This window comes from Hippoglossus stenolepis, chromosome 22 (assembly GCF_022539355.2).
Source record: "Hippoglossus stenolepis isolate QCI-W04-F060 chromosome 22, HSTE1.2, whole genome shotgun sequence".
In the NCBI taxonomy this organism is placed as follows: domain Eukaryota; kingdom Metazoa; phylum Chordata; class Actinopteri; order Pleuronectiformes; family Pleuronectidae; genus Hippoglossus; species Hippoglossus stenolepis.
In genome coordinates, this window is record NC_061504.1 from 6475211 (window position 1) to 6494766 (window position 19556).

Below are 19556 nucleotides of genomic sequence, written 5' to 3' on the forward strand. Positions count from 1 at the left end.
ACGCATTTCGGTGTCGTGCATGCGACTTGTCGATATAAGTAAGGCATCTCTTCAGACACTAGTCAAGTTTTCCATCTGGCTTTCTTTCCATTGTTGTGTCTCTGTGTCATTAATGTATTAATGCTGGCTCACATAAGCTGCCACGGGTGCCAGAAGTCTAACTGTCGGGCGCATGATGTAAGCTTTACTCGGGCCACTGTTATTCCACTGGTAGCTCATCCTGAGAGAGCAGGGCACATTTTCAGAATAACAGCAGTAGCAGCAGTGGGACAAACTGAAGTATTTCTCCATGGAGCCATACTGAGCTGCTTTGTCCGACTTGATGCTACAGTAGCTTTCTTGTGAAATGGTGTATGAACAGCAGTAGCCTTTGCTATAGACCACAACTGGAAAGGCAAAAGCAGGAATTGCATGCCAGCTGAGACAGGCCACTTTTTTGCAATGGATCATTTGGGGAATTTGTTAAATTGACAGCTCACTCCATGTAAAGTACAATATAGACAACAATTTTGCTGCAGGCTGGTGGACAACTTTGCAAAACCCTTAATTAAATCGAAAAATGTATTGTATTACAGTATCATTACAGGAGACATATGATGCTTATTCAGTTTTTCTTTCCTCTAGTGGGATTTATAGATTAATGGTGAATATAAAAGTTCTGCAAAAGTAAAAAGCGCAAAGTCTGCTTCGTCCCCACAGAAAACACTGCTCCTGAAGATCCTAAACTTCTCATCAGTTGTCCAGCCGATACTTCTGGGGAGTCGTGACATTCCGTGACATCACGATTCCGAACATTTGCATAATAGACGCCTCGCAGCTAGTCTGACACACCCCTTTGCAAAGCCAGGTAAAGCGAGAGTGAAAGCCGACATTTCCTACATGCACTGGAAGTGGGTCGCTGGCCAATCAGACTTGGCTTTATCAGGAGGGGGGCTTTAAAGAAACAGGAGCTATAACCAAGCAGTTCAGACAGAGGCTGAAAAGAGGAGCTGCAGCAATGGATAGTGTGAGGAAAGTTATGTGTTTTCTGAACATTAGAGCATGTAAATAATTTCAAGTAATAACACATTTTAAAAATTATTAACATGAATATGATCAGAATACGTTTCCTTCAAAATCTAAAAGTTAATTCTTGACCTTGGAAACAGCACCCTGATTATTAAGAGCCAATGGACTTTTAGACTGAGATGAGGCTGCTTTGGCTACTGATGGATAAAGTGAACATGGGTCGGCCATACAAGTGCTCCGAATTATGAAAGAATTTGAACATCATTGAGTGTGTAATTATTGTGCATTTTCATCTTGTGCACAAAAAACCTTAATGGAGACATAAATATCAACAAAACAATCCCACTGAACTGACTAATCAATGATCAGTTTCAATTACTCATTCATTACTCAATGTATGAACATTTATGTCTGGCAGTGAATGCCTGCGATTCAAATTCAACCAAAAAAAACATTGACAAATTTTGAGCTCCTCTGTCCGAACGGTAATATTCAACAAACCCTAGCACACTCATTTCTCTCCAATTTAAATGCAAACTGTCATTTTCTAGATGTGATCTTGCTCTTCCACAGAAAACCCTCTTAGGTCCATAACTACTGATTTGTCACATTGTGCCCAAAGTGTTTCTCCAAATTTGCATAATATGGTGCGGAATGTTTGTGAAAATGTGTGGGAGATGTGTGTGACTATGTGTGTGTGTGTGTGTGTGTGTGTCTGCAGGCTTTGGGATTGTTTACTACCGGTCTCTCCCTGCCCCTACTCATGATCGGCCCCTAATGCACTACAGCTGTTAGGGTCCTGACACAGGGGCCTCCCATCAACGGTTTCATTGTAATGGACTGTGTGTGTGTGTGTGTGTTGTGTGTACATACTTGCTTTTGTGCATGTTTTTTCCTGTGTTTGTGAATGAGTGTGTGTAGTTTTGTTTTTACATGAACATGTGTATGTGTAGGTGCTCCACTGTGGATATTTGTTGCTCCTTATGTGTATTTTTTCTGTCTCTCTGTGATGGCATGTTGATTCTGTGTGTGTGTGTGTGTGTGTGTGTGTGTGTGTGTGAGTGTGTGCGTGTGTGTGTGCGTGCTTACATGCATATCCTGTCCTCATACGAGTGGCCTCCTCTCCCTCCATCTAGCTTGTGTCTCCTCCCTCCTGCCTTTTCCAAAACCTAAAAAAACACAACTCTGATAATGAACCTATTAATCACTTAACAAGAGTCTTTTGTTTCAGCCCAGGTGAAACGCTCCCTTTTTATTTTCTCGTCACTATTCTCTCGCTGATCATAATACACCCTGGTGGCCTTGTTCGTTCATTTTCATTTTTAACTGTAGATGCTAGCTTACACCTGAGGTTGGTAAATTCTGTGCCAGGCTTTTTTATACTTCTCCCCTTCATCCAGTCTCTCACTCTTTCTTTGCAGCTAAAAAACCCTGAGCTCAGGTTTACTGATATAATCTCATAAAAAACATTTCTGTGCGGCGACATTCACATTCATTGTCATGCGTTTACGTCGTCCCCTGGATCGCCATGTTTCCACTTAAGAATCCATTGTGCAGACAGAATTAATCCTGGCTTCAGTTCAATAAATTGTGAAGGCCACTACTCACTACTCATACCCATTGTGCACATGGTAATGACGAACTGAAGTCTCATCCCTGCTCTTGCAACGCCCTGCTGCAGGGAAGGAGTGCAGGGCAAGGGGTGTGCCCAGGTCAGCGCTGCTCCGTTATGTTGACCGATCGCCGCCAACTCAGCCGCATAATGAAGAAATTAAGTTTCTGTAATGCACAAATGAGGTTATCATTGGTTTTGCAGCTGTTTACGGGGTCAAGGAGAGATGGCGTTTCCAATCGGGGCTCAATTTAGTCGAGGAATGTGATTAGATTTAGCCGTCTCAGTGTATTCTCTCTATTTGACCATGAATTAGATTAGGTAAATAGAAATCTAATGCCACTGATTGTTGGTGACATTGACATGTTCATATCGCTGTCTTATAGTGAGCGAGAGACGGGGGGGAATCGGCATGGATGTCGGCTCAGTCTGTGCATGTGTGTGTACATACAAAGCAAACAAACGCAATGTAAAAATGGGAACTACTGTTGTTGTTAGGAACCGTCCTGTGAAATCAAGATCACAGTTCATCTCTGCCAGCAGCTTATTACTGCGTAGGTACATTTTAGCCTTAGACGACCTCTAGTGGCTGGAGTGATTATGACAGGTGCAAAGGAGGAAGTCAGGTAATGTAGTGTAATGAGCGACATAGGCTACAATCTTTGGGGGAGTTGTGTACAGTTGTTTCCGTGCATCAGTGCAAGAAGTTTTCTCATGATATTTCAGTACCTGCTGCTTCTGAAAAGACGCTGACTATTTAAATATCAAAATCACATCTTACACCCTGTTGTCACCAATGCTGACATTTTGCAAAACAAACCTTTACCTCTGCGTTTGGGCTTCTCGTCCACATGCGAACAGCATTTTATGTCACTAAAACTGAGATTTTTACAAATGTAAATGCAATAGTGGCTATATACCGGTTTATCTACATTTGCTAGGTCTAATTACAAGTTAGCAGCTAAATTTAGTTAGACCACAACGTTCTTCTCTGGTATTTGATGGATTGTTGATGTAGACATTATTGCCATCTACTGGCCCGGCATGCTTGTTTGTAATGGTTCTTGTGTTCTCCTCTGGGCAAGGATATTTTCTAAAATGCAGGGGAAAATATCTGTTAAAAAATATAAATGCAGTAGTATAGACAAGGCCTATAAGTTAACAAGAAGTGTATATCTACCACTAATTTCAAACCGGATCAATCTCAAACTTTTTAACATAACTATCACCAGACAACAACCAACATCTTATAAAGATTGATTGAGAGTATGTGAGCATATGGGAAGTGTGCTGGGCTGAGATGACCTTCCACCTTTTATCCCTTATAGACCTAGCATTAGGTCCATGCATTATTCTTTCTAGTCAAAACCCGGTGCCAGCATTACCCACAATACAGCTCTACAGTTCCATTTGGACATTTGGCTGTATTCTGTCAGCAGCGGCTAATGTAGCCTCAAACCTCCAGGCTCGAGCAGAAATGAGCAGCAGGCTACCGAGGTCTGATAAGCTCACTTCTTCCTAACTCATTTTCAAAATCGTAGTCTTCAGACAAAAACCAACACTGATTCAAGTGACATCGCTTGAGGCAGTTTATCAGACCGCACACAGCTCCCTCTGCAGCCACAAAAGACTTTATCACAACCAAAAGGCCGTGGTGCTCCCCAAGACCTGCAAACAGCCTTTTGATGAGTCAAATCGGCAGAGATTCCTTTTAACTGCCCTTCATGTTGCTTTACGCTGGGAAAAAAGAACTTGCTGCCCATTGTGTAACACTATCACACATATCAGCTTCTTTTTATTCTTTGTGGAAACTATATAATGTTTACAATAGGGTGAAATATTTCAATCAAACCCTCACATTTAGTTGTCACCTGACTTATTTGGGGTCTTGTAGCCACTGGTAGTTTGTCCAAATCTTTCAATGTCCGGCTCTAATAAGTAATCATTGATCTGGACACAATGCCTCTGCACAGGGTGGCAACATATGAGAATTGATGAAACGTTGGTTGAACATGTTCAAATGTCCACTTTTGAGCACTTTAGGAGTAGGGCTTGTCCATTTTTGGAAAGATTAAATGGATTAATTGGTCCTCTGTGTTGAGGCTGTTTTGAAAAATACTGTTTCCAACTTAAAGACTAAACTTTCAATCAACTTTTAAGCACCAGCTAGACAAAAGAAGACTTTAATATGGTTGAAATTTCCGTAACAGTTCTATGTGATAAGATAATTTTTGTCCATATTTGACAAAAGTCCAAAAGAAGTGTGTGTGTGTATGTGTGTGTGTGAGAGAGCGAGTGTGTGAGAGAGACTGTACAGAAGGGGTCTGTTTGACTACAGTAGGTAGAGTGACAAGACTCGCTTTCTCTCCTTCCTCTGTGTGTGTGTGTGTGTGTGTGTGTGTGTGTTTAAGTATCACAGAAGTGGCAGTCTGTCAACTCTGCTTTTCTCTGTGCTCACCAGAACAATAGCTGGATTGGCCGTATGTGTGACATGTAGACCACACACCCTTAATAGTGACTGACAGCACTAAGGGCTGAAAGCAGCATGCACTACTGACACACACGCACACACACATATACAGTACGTCTACCTGAGGACACAATGGGTGTGGGTGATCTGTGAAGGTTTTAGCCAGTTTGTATATGTGTATTTTGTGTGCGTGCGTTTATTCATGCGTGTGAGCTTCAGCATATGTTCTGTTGAAAGCGTTCAGCTGTCTTCTCGTAACAAAACTGCTCCATGTACCAGAATCAAACGTCTCCTTTGCACCGCATCAAAACAAAGGGGGGAAAGAAAGAAGGGAAATTAAAGTCTGTTAAAGCTTTTATTCCGTCTCATTTGTTATAATATGGCCCTGGAGAAGAACTAGCTCGGATTGGCTGGAGCGTGTGCATTATTTTCAGATTCCTGCCTCACTTGTCCTTGCAATTGTTCTGCATTAGTAAAAGCCATAGAAAAGTAAGATTAACACCCATTTAGTATAAACTAATGGCTCCAAATCTTAGAAAAAAAACATATTCAGCGTAATAATGGGAAAAGTGAAAGAAAAGGTTATGATGGTACAAATTAATCGAAATGGATGAATAAAGAAGGTCGACATTCTGACTTATCATTGTACCTCAAGATTGACAAAGATAAGTTTTTTTTCTCTAAAACATGAATTTGTTTGATTTGACATCATCAGTTAATCATTATTGGTACTGTTTGAATGCAGGAGAATAGTGATTTAACCATCTGAACTGTTTTCTGTAGCATTCAGCTACACCTGAAAGCATTTTTACTCCTTATTGATCTCGATTCAGGGTTTGTTCTACAGTACATCCACTGTTTTTGTGTGTGTGTGTGAGGCTGCAACAACACCAAGGAACTAACTCAGCATGAATGAGTCCAACGCAAAATGTACTAAAATTAATTTATTTTGAACCTGTCCTGTCTTTGTTCTGCCCACGTTAGTTTAACACTTAAGTTTCTAGGCTGCAGCATAATTGCAAATATTTGCAAGCATCTGAAAGTAGATAATCTCCGGCTTTTGTTGTTGTAATTTTTGTGTCTAATTTGTATTTGGTTTTGAACAGATGTTCTGACAAACAGTTTCACCTCTGTTTCACCTTCAGTCCTGAGTGCTAAATTACCACCAAATGCCAATGTGTTTTAATACTTGAGGTCACAGAACTCTCGGGGGAGCAAAACAAACTATTGTTGTTTTACTACAGAAGACAAGCAGTTATTGTTAGTTTCCCATCATTCTGTGAGTTTGTGGAAAAGTTAGAGCCTGGTGCCTGCAGCTCTTTATTTAAGAGCTCACTGTGGCTCATCCTGGCTGTTGCATTACTCACTGTGATATTTCAGATTGATCCACTGAAAAAGTATTTATAAATATCTCTTATTTGTAAATGCATGGTTGATAAACAGTAGCGGTAAGTTCGAGGCTGACTGACAAAAGTACAAGTTGCATTTCCTCTACTTTTATAATACAAGTCAAACCAGTGTCTAATCGGTTAAAAAAGTTTATTGTGAAGCTGCAGCGGAAGGAAATGTTTAATTCCCACTCACATCAACTGAATTGAGAATTATTTCTGGGAGCGTCGCCATAGAAACCCAGTCTTAATACTCCAAATATCACATTTGTGTTACCCACCATCGATAGGAAGTGACTCAACTCAACTGACATCGTATTGTGTAAAAGTTTGAAATATATAACAAACTTTTGAAAATATTTGTGCATGTGTACACGAATAAATAGATAGATAGATAGATTTATTGATCCCAATACAGATGTATTTATATTTGTAGAAGTATGTTTTATATAGTTCAGGGTAGTTTATTCCATATTGATCAATTCTGCTCATGTTGCATAATAAAGTGCACGTGGGCTTGCAGTGGTGTTGTCGCTCTGAAGTGTGTCTACACGATGTGTGACTGTTGTCTGAGTGTGTGAAAACTGTGTGTGTGAGAGAGAGAGAGAGAGAGAGAGAGAGAGAGAGAGAGAGAGAGAGAGAGAGACTTGAGGAAGGGGGCAGCATTTACACTCTGGGAGTGATGAGCCCTCTGGTCAAATGGCCCCTCCTCTCTGCTCCCTCTCTCTTTTTCTCTCCCTCTCCCTCTCTCTCTCTCTCTCTCTCTCTCACACTCACACACACACACACACACACACTGAGCGACAGAGGCTCTGCTGCTGGCCCTTTAAGAGCGGAGCCTCGATCTCCCAGCTTACAGCCAGGGAGGGAGAAGAGGAGGGACAGAGGCAGAGAGAGAGAAAGAGAGAGAGGGTGTGAGGCTGGAAGTGTGTGAGTAAAGAGAGAGAGGGAGAGAGAGAGAGAGAGCGAGAGAGAGAGAGAGAGAGAGAGAAGCAGCAGTGCGTTGGAGAGGTTGAAGGATCACTTCTATCCCGTCTTGTCTTTGGGAGACTAACCTTGTTCATCTGAGCGCTGTGGGACTGTTTTATGTTGTTGTTGTCGAGAGAGACGGACCCTTACTCCAGCATGCTCACTGAGCCTGAGCTACCTCAGGAGTGTAACAGGTACGTGACGCTTTCGCTCACACACACACACACACACACATCACACACACACACTCACATGCACGCAGAGATGACAGAGATAGAGGACAGGACAGATGTAGGAGAAAGATATGTGTGTTTAAGAGGAGTCTGTAAATGTGTGTGTGTGTTGAGCATGTGAATTGTCTCACTGAGTTGGCTGAGTTTGGAGTGTGTGTGTGTGTGTGTGTTGTTAAGAGTTGATGATTGACTCTATGCTTTGGGAGAGATACCATATGCAAAGCAGGAATTATGTGTATGTTAGTGTGTGCGTGTTGGAGTGTGAGTTCATACATGTGTTTGTCCCAGCAGTGACATTAATCACTCCCTTTATCCCCCTCCGTCCCTCCTGACTTCAACTTGTTCATTCAACTCAAAACCTCCATAGACAAAACTGTGTTGAAAAGAAAAAGAGACACACACTCTCTCTCTCACACACACACACACACACACACACACACACACACACACACACACACACACACACACACACAGAAAGAGAGGTGTGTTTGTGAGTGTGTTTGTGTGCGATCCTCATCATCTCATCTCCACTGCTCACCACAACTTTCTTTACTTCTGCTTTACCCCGTCAAGCTATTTTTAAAGCCTCTCTCTGTATCAGCTTAACATTTCAACGAGCTGTCAAGTCAAAAATACGCAGGGAATTTTATTTTCATTTTTAAACACTGAAAAAAACAGAAAAAAAATTATGAAATTAAAATGTTTACACCTTCCCCTCCTGCTCAGCCTCCTCTTTTAAAATTGATTTATTTGCGTTTTCTTTAATCCAAAGTAAACACATGCAAACCCTCATTAATCCTATTGTGCATTATCTGCATGTTGTTGTTTTTTTTATTATTCTTGCCTTATGCTAATAGTAATCTCACTGTTGCTCTGATGTTTGTGCGTCATTTATAGGTGTGAACCCTCTAACCTTGTCCCTTTTCCGACACTGTCAACACAAGGGGTTTTGCCTTTGGAATAATGGTTGTTTGATGCTAATGCTGCGAAAGACAGATTATGTTATAATACCCATCGTTTTAATACTAACACACACACTCACATGTATGTAAGCGCTGACACATACACACTCACCTCTTCTCCATCGCCTGCTTGACTTTTATTGTATTAAAGTAGCGCTCTGTTTTGCCCCACGATGAAACTAATCTTTTTCTTTTCCCCGAGATAAACTGGGGTCGGTGGGGTGGGATTGGGAGGATTTCAGGGGCCCCCGTTGAATTAAGAACACATTTAGATGTGGCAAAAATGTGTTTTTAATAAAGCGTTCAATCTGGCAAAGTGGTTGAAGAGAGGGGGAGAGGAAAAAAAAAAAAGATAACAACAGCTAGGAGGAATTAAAAATTTAAAGGATTACACAGAAAAGCAGAATGTATGGAGATAAATGCAGGGATTACAATGACTTAGGAGGAGAGCGCTTAAAACTCTTGCTTTCCAGTAATGCACTCCATCACTGTGGCTCTGGCCGTGTGTGTGGGTGTGTGTGTGTGTGTGTGTGTGTATATGTGTGTGTGTGTGTGTGTGTGTGTGTGTGTGTGTGTGTGTGTGTGTGTGTGAGAGAGAGAGAGAGAGAGAGTGTGTTCATATGTGGATGGATGTATGTGTGCGAGTGAGCGAGCAAGAGGAGGGTATCTTCCAATGCGTGCATCGCCAGTGTGTGTATGCTCCAGCCTCAGTGGTCGCGATGCTCTCCGTTCCTGCGTATCTGTAAGTGCCCGCTCGCTTCCTTCACCCGTGCTTCTTCTTCTCATCATACTTCCTCTTCTTTTACTTTTCTACACTTCTTCTTCTTCTTCTTCTTCTTCTTCTTGTCTTTTTCCTGAATCATCCAATTGTTAAAATTCACTTGGACCCATGCAGGCTTGATGGAAAATAGCAGATGAAGAAAAGTTTGTTAGAGTTTTAGGTGAGGGGTTGTATTTTATTTCTTTCAGATTTGTTTTCGTAGAAGCGAGAAGTCATCATTGGCATTTTAAATTTGTTTGTGGCATATGAGTGATCTGCTCGGAAGCTTAAAACATGCATTTTTAATCTCCATTTATTTATGGCAGCAAAAGTCATGCGATTAACATTTTTGTGTCAACTTGTTAAGCTGTTAAAAAGACGTTATTCTTCAGTTCTCTATTATTAATCTTATTTTGTCTTGTATCATTTTTATACTAATTATTAATTTGATAATAAGTGCTTTTTTTATTTAGTTTTCTTGGCGCTCGGCTTTGTATACAAATTTCCAGCTGACGCTGAAAATAGTGGAAAGCAGGCTGCCTTCGCTAAACACGGCCTCATCTGTTCACGCAAACAGAACAGAAATGTGCCCATGGAGAGAAACGGAGGGATCCAAAAGCAACCAGGACGCAGATGAAAAAGACAGGGAGAGAAAAAGAGACATTTGGAGGAGGCTGCTGTGGCAGGGGAAGGGGGGTGAAGAGATGAAGGGGAAAAGAAATGATGTGGTCAAACTGACACATTCCTTGCCGATGGAGAGGAAGAAGAAGGGGTGGAAGGAGGATCAGCGGAGTTTTTACAGAAAAGTGAGAGTGGTGGAGGTGAAGAAAGGGGGGGGTGAGGAAGAGGTCTGTGTCGAAGTGGTGTTAAGGCGGTGGTGGATTTTCACACCCCTCCATTTGTCTTCTCCGTTTATTAGTGTGTGTGTGAGTAAGTTTTTTGGGGGTGATGGTGGTGGTGGCGGCAGTAGTCAACAGTAGATGTGTCAACACTTTGACCAGTTTAAGCAGGACGCAGGCTGATACAATCTGACATTACTTGCGTCGCACTCAGCCACAAGGACGGCATCAACAGCCCGAAGGATTTTTATTTTCTGAATTTCATTGAGACAAACAATATTTTTTATTTGTTCAAACACTTTATCTCAAGTGGTAAAACTACATTCAGTCTCATTCTATACTTGTGTACAGCTTTAAGGTACTTGATATATACTTGAGTATTATTTTCTGCTCATATTTCAGATACTTGTTGCAAAGATTACATTTTATTTATAGTTGTTTTTCAAATTAACGTTTTATATCAGAATAATTATCACATTATGAAAATATAATGCTCTGTTTAAGATGAAACCACCTGGTAGATAAAGTGGTTAGAATGACATTGACCCTGTGCAACAGTAAAAAGCAGCCTAATAATTATTATTACATCACTGCTACTTCAAATGTATTTTTCCCGAGGATACTTCTAAAACTTCTGATTTAAAAAAATTAAATTTTAGAATACAGAATTATACTTATCGCGTTCTGCCCCTCAGTTTATTTGTATTTATTTAATAATCATGGGCTTTTATTTTGTAAGGCGAGTTCTCGCGGTGTGGTGATTAAAAACTTGTTCCCGATTTAAGTGAGCAGTGCGGCTTCCAGTGTAAGTGTCGCTGTACTTCATTTAAAAGGGTGAGATTAAAGTGGTGTGTGTGTGTGTGTGTTTGAGGAAAGAGTGTGTGTGTGTGCGTCTGTAAAGGAGAGAGAGAGAGTAATTGAGTAGAGTGTCCGTGCTCCGCAAACTAATGCGGCATTCTGCCCCTCTCTTCCCCTGTGGCCCTATACCGGCCTCTCTCTCTCTCTCTCTCTTCTCCTCTCTCTCTCTCTCTCTCTCTCTATCTCTTGCTCACTCTCTCCCGCGGCCCCCCCCCACCACCACCACCACCACCTCGGACTGGAGGCCATTGTCTGGGCCATATTGTCTGTCCCCAGAGAGCCTTGATAACCGTGTCTCCATCCACGGAGCGAGAGGGGGGCCAAGAAAGAAAGAAAGAAAGAAAGAAAGAAAGAAAGAAAGAACGACAGACAGAAAAATACCAGAGGAGAATGCTAAAGCCCCCCCACCTCCTCCTCCTCCCTACTTCCTCCCTCTCTCTCTCAGCACACTCTCACCCCCTCACCCCTTTCCCCCGGCTCTCTCCCCCCGACCACGACCTCCCACTCCGGTGCGGTCAGCTGACCCCTTTTCGATAGCCAATAGAGGAAAGGGAAGAGGAACTTAAAAGTTTCATTTGTTGTTGTTTTGTGATGATGGAGGGGAGGAAGAGGAGGGTGAGGTGGTGTGGGGTAAAGGAGAGAAAGTGACAGGGAAAGAGAGAAAGTGTGCGTGTGTGTAAAACAGAGAGCAACAGAGAGAGATGTCCCTCCAGGCTAACTTGAATCTGGTCCTATGACATGAGGTCACAGGGGAGGGGTCAAAGGTCAGATGAAGGAATTGCATTGTCAACAGAGCAGGAGTGCATACGTGTGTGTGTGTGTATGTGAGAGAGTGTGTGTGCGCGTACTTATCCAGGATTTCACACTTCACATCCCTTGTTCTCTCTCCCTCTTCTCCTCTTCTTCATCCATGTCTACGATTATCCATCAATCTAGGCACCATGTCTTACACTAATCTGTCTATGTTGCTCTCCGTCTTTTCACACACACACACACACACACACACACACACACACACACCCTGTTTACCATCCTTCCAATCCACAATAGGGGACAGTATTAAGAGCGCTCGAGCTCCCTCCCAGAGCGCCACAATGAAACCTCTGTCTTTCCAGGTAGTGAGAGGGTGAGAGAGAGGGGCGGGGGGCCCGGCACGATAGAGAGAAGAAGGGGGGGGGGTGGGGGTCAAAGGAAAAGGAGGGAGCATTTGGGCTGAGGTGGGAAGAGTTTTCAAAAGTGTGGGACGAAAGAAAGAGGCCAGCTGGGAGTGTGTGTGTGTGTGTGTGTGTGTGTGTGTGTGTGTGTGTGTGTGTGTGTGTGTGTGTGTGTGTGTGTGTGTGTGTGTGTGTGTGTGTGTGTGTGTGTGTGTGTGTGTGTGTGTGTGCTCTGTCATTTATGTGAGAGAATTAGCTTGTATCTGTGTGTGTGCGTGTCTGGGTGTGTGTATGCTTGTGTGTGTGTATTTGTGCTTGTGTGTGTGCCTGGTTTACAGGGGCAGGCCAAGTCGCTGACAGTGAGACAAATGTTGTGACTCCTTTATGGATTGCTTAACAAATGCGGCACAAATAGCAGCCCCGGCACAACAATGGAAAAAAACACTGTTCCCTCGCTCAATAAACATTATGCAGCGTCTTCCCCCCCTCGCAAAAACACCAGGGGAGCGGGGCCGCCGTCCACCGGATGCACTTTTCCTCTCTCCGTCTGGTCCTTCTCCTCCTCCTCCTCCCCCCAAAAATCTCTCTTTCTGCTTTTCATCCATTTCCTATAGAAACACTCAAGATTTTCCCACAGACTGTCTTTGCTCAGATAGATACGGTAGATACTGATAGATTCTTTTTCTTCACTTCCCACTGTCCTTTATCTTGACTTCATCCTTCCTTCAGCGCAGAAATGTCATTGGCGATCACATCATCCGGTGACTCAGTGTAAAGACATAAATAAGGTTTTAAAGACGGGAGGAAAAGCTGAAAACATGACAAGAAAAGTATGTGGAGCGCTGCCTCGCTGGTGACTAAAGCTTTTGGGTGGACGAGGGGACGAGAGTGGAAGACGGACAAACAGAGAGAGAGAGAGAAAGAGAGGTAGTTCCAGAGGCCACATGAGTTGGCCCACGTATTCTGCTCCCACCCCCTTTCGCCTCTCTCCATGCACATACACACATACAGAACACATGACTGTCTCTCCAGCGAGTGTGTGTGTGATTAACAGCGGTGACATTAGGTTGTGTGTTATTGCCTTTTGTGGTTAAAGCTGGACAGGAAACACAGTTTGGGCCGTCGGCCGGCGATTTAGGGCACCTCACAGAGGATGCTTTGTGTGTGTGTGTGTGTGTGTGTGTGTGTGTGTGTGTGTGTGTGTGTGTGTGTGTGTGTGTGTGTGTGTGTGTGTGTGTGTGTGTGTGTGTGTGTGTGTGTGTGTGTGTGTGTGTGTGTGTGTGTGAGGCTCAGTGTATGTCTATGCTTGTGTGTGAGGGTGTGTCTGTGTGTGTATATGACTGTGAGCATATACAGGCAGGAGCTGTGTTCATATTTTCTCCCTGTTTCACACTGTTTACTCGAGCAGAAAATTTTTACTTTACGATGTCATGGCGCATTTACACTTCACGTCGAAACGTACTTGGAAAAATTTTGATTTAAATTTATACTTTTTGTTTCACATTTTTGGATACTTTCTCTCCATATCAAAATGTTTTTAAAGTATTTAAAATTTGAACTTTAATTCTTAGAAGTTGTTGACGTCCTCTCAAAGATTTGAAAAAGCAATTTATGAAGATCATCCAAACTGCTCTAACTCAACAGAGCCACACTAAGGAAAAGAGGGGATCTCAATGACTCCCTACTCCAGGTCCTCCATCTCTCATTCTTTTATCCCTCCATCTCTGCCTTTCTTCTCTGTTGCTGCCCTACTCTTCCCACTGTTTGAAAAGGACAGCCTATAAATAGATATTAGGCAATATCCTTAAGAGTCTGCACAGAGAAGAAGGGAGAGAAGGGAGGGAGGGGAGGGATGGAGCGACATTCTTACAAACAGCTGATTGTGTAAAGTGGGAACAGTAAGTAAGACAACACCGCCAGGGAAAGAGAGAGAGAAAGAGAGGGAGGGAGGCACGGAGACAGAGAGCAGGAGGACATTCGATGTTAAAATAAGTTCAAGAGTATGTGACTGAGAGATAGAGATGGAGAGAGAGAAGGATACATTATTTTTGAAAGCTGAGAACAACAAATGCAGCGAGGGGGGGGGGGGTGAAGAAAAAAAGGTGATGGCACTAAAGCGAGTGATACTGTGACACGTGTGGGAAACATTTGTTTAAATTCCCGCCTGAGGTGTCATACAGATGTAAATGTTGCGGTCGGCACCTCCGAGGCAAAACCACCACAGGCGCCTTATCTAAAAGGCGCATTCCGCTCAACTATTTTGATATGCCCTTCCATTCCCTCAAGAGAACAATTTCAAAGATAACTCACATTTCCAAGCAAATAGACTTGAGTGACAGGCAGGCACCTCTCAGCAGTCACAGGAAAAAAAACCCATCACTTTGACTCCTGATAGCACTTTGGAATTAGCCCCTGTGCTTATTTTTACTGTAGAAGATAAATTTGACTGACCGTGCAGTGCACGTATACGTTTGTGTAACAGTACAAATAATGGGTTGCAATTTAAAGAGAGACTGAGCACATGCATGCACACACACACACACACATGCACACGCAGAAGCACACACACTTTAGTGTGGAATTCTCCAGAGGAGGCTCCCACGCTCCCTGAAAGCTTGTTCTGAGTAGAGGAGTTAACAAGAGCAGTTAGCAGCATGATTATGTTAGCAGCCAGACACACAGAACCATGTGTGTGTGCGTGAGTGTGTGTGTAAGTGTGTGATAGCCTGTGACATTTCTGCGATGGCTGCTTTGTCTCTGCCTCGCTCCTCATTGAAGCTGAAACAAATCTTTGCCCCCATTTTGCTTAATTCATTTCATGTGTTTGTGTGTCTCTGCATGTGTGTGTGTGTGTGCTTTTTGAAGTGTTTTTGCATGTGTGAGCCGCCTCCCCTTTGCGTGTTCATAAGCTGTCTGCCTGTATTTAAACGTGCTTGCGTGTGCATAAGCTCGCCGCTGCTGACGTGCCAACATGAAATGGGCGCGTTGATTACAGCGAGTGGCGGCCAGGAGACGGTTAACCACCGTCAATGGCGATTATTTCGGCCCGTTAATGGACGTCGGTCGCTGTCCGATTAGTGACTTAGCAGTGGACATATGTGATATGAGAGGGACTTAGCCGAGGAGCCGCTAATCATCAAAAAGCCAAGGGGAAGTGGCGCTCTAATCTCAGCTTAGAGCTCTCACCATGTGCATAGTTGTGTGTTTGTGTGCATGTTTGCGTGCATGTGTGTGTGGCTACTGAAACAAAAATGAGAGGTTGAGGGAGGAGAAAAGACAAACAGATGATATCAGATGATTTTTTTGGGGGGAGTTTGCATGTTAATATGATTTGTAAATCAAAAAGTACACTGCAATATTGTTGCAAAAGTGTTATGTCACATGAAAGACCATTTGCTGTTTCAAGGAAAAGGCCTATAGCAGCATGTCTGTATGCTAATGACTGTGTTTGCTGTGACATGTTCAGTTTTTTCGAAAATGTGGCGAAATTATGTTAATTTTCTCTAATTATGACCTGGACCACACTGCCAATTTATAGACTTAATAAAACCTCATCTCTCTTTTTAATCCTCGCATCATCGGTCCGCGCTTTTGAAACGTCTTCCTTTCGGGGTCTCTCTCCCGGCGTGACAGCCCTGCCAAACTTTAAATGAAGTAGCCGGCGTAACCTGCACACCCGCCGTGCTGCAATTGTGTAGTAATTCCACTTCAAAGGGGGGGACGGGAGGGAGTGAGGGATTTTTATAGCCGGAGAGGAGCTGTGAACGGCCGCCCCCATTCATAGACACCCACCTCTGAGGAAGTAGTAGCAGAGTCGGGCGGGGGGGTCGGGTTGGACGGGTGTCAAGAGGAGCAGAGGGAAAGGAAGAAGAGGAGGAAGAGGGGCAGAATACAGCAAAAAGAATGATGAAATGAATTGTTTGCCTGCAAGTTATTTTCTTTACAAGAGCTCTCTGGAGGTTTTGGGTGTATCGGTGTTGTTTCCTGTGTTAATATTTAACTCTTAATTGTCCACGGCCCGTCCGTCCACAAATGCCAATGAGGCTACTGTGGCTAAATGATGGACAATAAAGCTGCAATAACACAGCGAATAATCCTCCCCTGCTTTCCAAGAGCCGAGCCAAAGTGCAACTCTAGGGAGGAGAGAGGAATCGAAGCTGACCCTGGGGTCTGTGTGGGGGGGACTGTGGTAGAGGTGTTCACACGTTGGGCACAAGAGATGTGTGTGTGTGTGTGTGTGTGTGTGTGTGTGTGTGTGTCTGAAACAAAAGGCCTCAGTGTGAGACAGTGAAAGGAGGTAAAGTAAACAGGCAGTGATGACAACAGACCTGCAGTGTTTAGGGCCTCTGTTCAACGTGTGTGTGTGTGTGTGTGTGTTTGCCGTGTGGCCTCTGAGCCCTGTAGTTTGTACAGCTGGACCTGCCTTTTGCATGGGTTCATGTGTGAAACAATCGTGTAAAAGTTTGTGCACACCCACACGGACCCACACACACATACATACAGAGAGCTTTCTCCTCAGCTGCTCTATCATCACACAAGTTACCTGAGGTTGTTTTCAGTTTTAATATCAGTTGAATTTAATGGCAGCAATTTTGTGATCTTATCTCTAACTTCTTATTGTCATTAAAACAAATACAGAATCTTTACTGGTCATTTATGGCCTCAGTTTTTGCTGAGCATGCCCACGCAGGTAGAGCGACTAAGAGATACAGATAAAGAAATCAGCTACAGATACACATTCCACTCAGTTTACTTCTGTGTGTGTGTGTGTGTGTGTGTGTGTGTGTGTGTGTGTGTTCAGCATTAAAACAGTCCCTTAAATTAAAAGATTGTAGTTTTGCAGAACCCAAATTTATTGTAAAATCTGTATCTGCGTACGGGTGACTTGGTAATTTTCTTATTCAACTTCAAATGAAGTATTACATGAGTTCCTCATTCACAGATTAAGCACACAAAGCTCTGTAGGGCCCACTGAAACACAACAAAATTGCTTCTGTGTTCCTAAAAACTTTTAGCAGATTAAAAAGGGTTTTCGGAAATAATCACATGATGACACAAAATTTGCAAACTGGTTTAAATTATTAGATTATCTATGAGGTCTATGAATCTCCAAAACCTTCCAAAAACAATTAAAGCATATTAAATTACATCAATATGGTGGAGAGTTTTACAGTATTACTGCAGCGGGCATGATTTGATTTCGAGCTTAGCCTCCCCTGTGATAGAGCGCCACGTTGCGTCTGTGAGCGCCGAGCTTTTCCTCGTCGCCTCCAGTGAGCAGCACTCAATATTGTTTGCCTTTCCACTGTCATAAGGTAAATAAGCACTGAATTAGTGGCAGGGCTGCTCCTCGGAACAATGCCAGATGTACAGTCCAGAGGAAATCCAATAGAGTCAAGAGGGTAATCAGTTTACTGGAGACAAGCAGGGACGGAGGGGGGTGTGGGGGGGAATTTAGGAGCGAGAGGCTGGAGAGGAAGACGGAGGAAATCAGAGACGGATGGTGATGATGATGCCGGTCTCGCTGAAGGAGAGAACGAGCGAATCAGAGAATCAGCCGGGTTTTAGTCAGACGCCTGTTGCTTCTTTCCTGGTTTCAGCTGCTTCCCATCACACTCACACCCCTCCCGTCATGTTTTCACTGTCCCTCCATCCACGCCTGCATCCCTCCATCCCTCCATCTCGACTCGAGCGTGAGCAGCCTATTACCCAGGGTCATAGTCACAGTGGCTTCAAGGCTGACAAGTGCATCTGAAAGCATTCAGGCGATGCTGAGAACCACATTAAATTCTATTATTGCCACGTAGTCGCTGCATCCCCGCTCAGCTGAAGTACAGGGAGGCAAATTTACCTTGTGAGTGACAGAGTTCACCTAATAGACGTGGCTTTATATCCTTTCCTTCTTTTCAAGGGAACAAAGCCGTGGTAACAAATGCAAACAGCAGGGCCCTCGCGTTGCCAGCTATTTTCCTCCGCTTCCTCTATTGTCCCGAGGTTTTTATAAACACATATAATTGTCACTGTGCATACTGCGCTCACTCACTGCCCATTGTCAAGACATGGTCATTTCCTCCAACAATGCCAGTGCAAGCGGGCTCCATTTGCAGTAATGGCCCCCGTCTTTTGGGGAAAAAAACATGAACGCTGAATGGTCTCCATGGTAAACATACTGTAAGACCTGAGAGTGTGTTTGAAGGTCAGCCAAGGAGCCTGGTGCTCGCAAAACCCCCTGAAGGGGATATTGTGTGGCGTTGCACGGTGAGAGCTCTGTCGTCTGAACGTGCAGAATGCGCAACAACAAATGGGAGATAGACAATTGGTGTGGGTTGTCATGTTGAAGGGGAGTTTGTGAATACCTGCTGGAAGGAGTTTGATCAGACTATCCAAGAGTTTCCAGGAACTAGTCATATCCACCGTAACCATCACACTGTCTGCTGCCACCATCATTATACAACTCCAGATCTCAACCTGTTATATCAATCCTTTTGTATATTGCTCACTGTTCCTCCTGTTTTTTTTTTCCTATCCTTTCTATCTCCCTTCTCCTCCTCTTTTTTTTCCAGGATGTCTTCCAAGCGACCAGCCTCTCCATATGGGGGGACAGATGGAGACGTAACCATGGCAACCAGCAGACAGCGAATGGAGGATGAGGAGAGCGAGGGACTAGGCGGTGTCATCCACCTCCCCCTGGTCTCCTACTGCAGCAAAGTGTCCCCTCGTTCGCCCGCCAACCGCAGCTTGGACAGCCCCACCAACACGGTGAGGACAGCTACCGTTATTCGTGCTTCCGATCTGGCTTCAGTGTTTCTGTGGGTGAATGTGCCCACCTATGGGCGACCGTGGCCTATGGTTAGGGTTAGGGATGACTCAAGGTCATGCTTTGAAACAGGGGGAACATTAGTTTTATCTCACTTGGGAAACATTATCCCAGTTGAAAGCTTGCAATAAAAAGTTTTATAATATTTTCTATGAAATAAACACGTGTTAAAATTCTGCACTCTCCGAGGCATAACTCAGTCAAATCTGAACACGCGTACATGACAGCCTACCTTTTTAAAATCCAGAGCGACTCGCTTTCTGAGGACATTATCTGATGATCACTGATAATATACAAACATATATCCACGTAAAAATCATTGGAAACAAAACTCTTCTTATAGCTCCAGAACTTGCTTAAGAATCTGCCTGTTTTAGTTCACCATGGCGATATTTGTCTAGAAGTAAAACAAAAAGTAGGCAAAAGTCAGAGCTCAAGGTGTCGCCAAAGGATAACTCCATGGCAACGTTATGCCTCTGTAGTTCC

The 19556-nt window shown here is 43.5% G+C and overlaps 1 protein-coding gene across 12 annotated transcripts in view; it reads left to right on the forward strand.

The window, feature by feature from the left end:
• The first annotated feature begins 7376 nt into the window (after positions 1–7376).
• The window catches only part of sox5 (SRY-box transcription factor 5), a 90073-nt gene continuing 77893 nt past the window's right edge, over positions 7377–19556 (forward strand). For 11 of the 12 annotated variants that reach the window (XM_035147593.2, XM_035147594.2, XM_035147597.2 and 8 more), the window contains exons 1-2: positions 7377–7641; positions 18817–19012. In XM_035147593.2, coding sequence (XP_035003484.1) covers positions 7565–7641; positions 18817–19012 — 273 coding nt within the window. In that variant the 5' untranslated portion in view covers positions 7377–7564. Of the gene's footprint in view, positions 7642–9296; positions 9385–18816; positions 19013–19556 lie in introns of those variants that run through there. The other variant, XM_035147599.2, reaches the window with a different exon arrangement.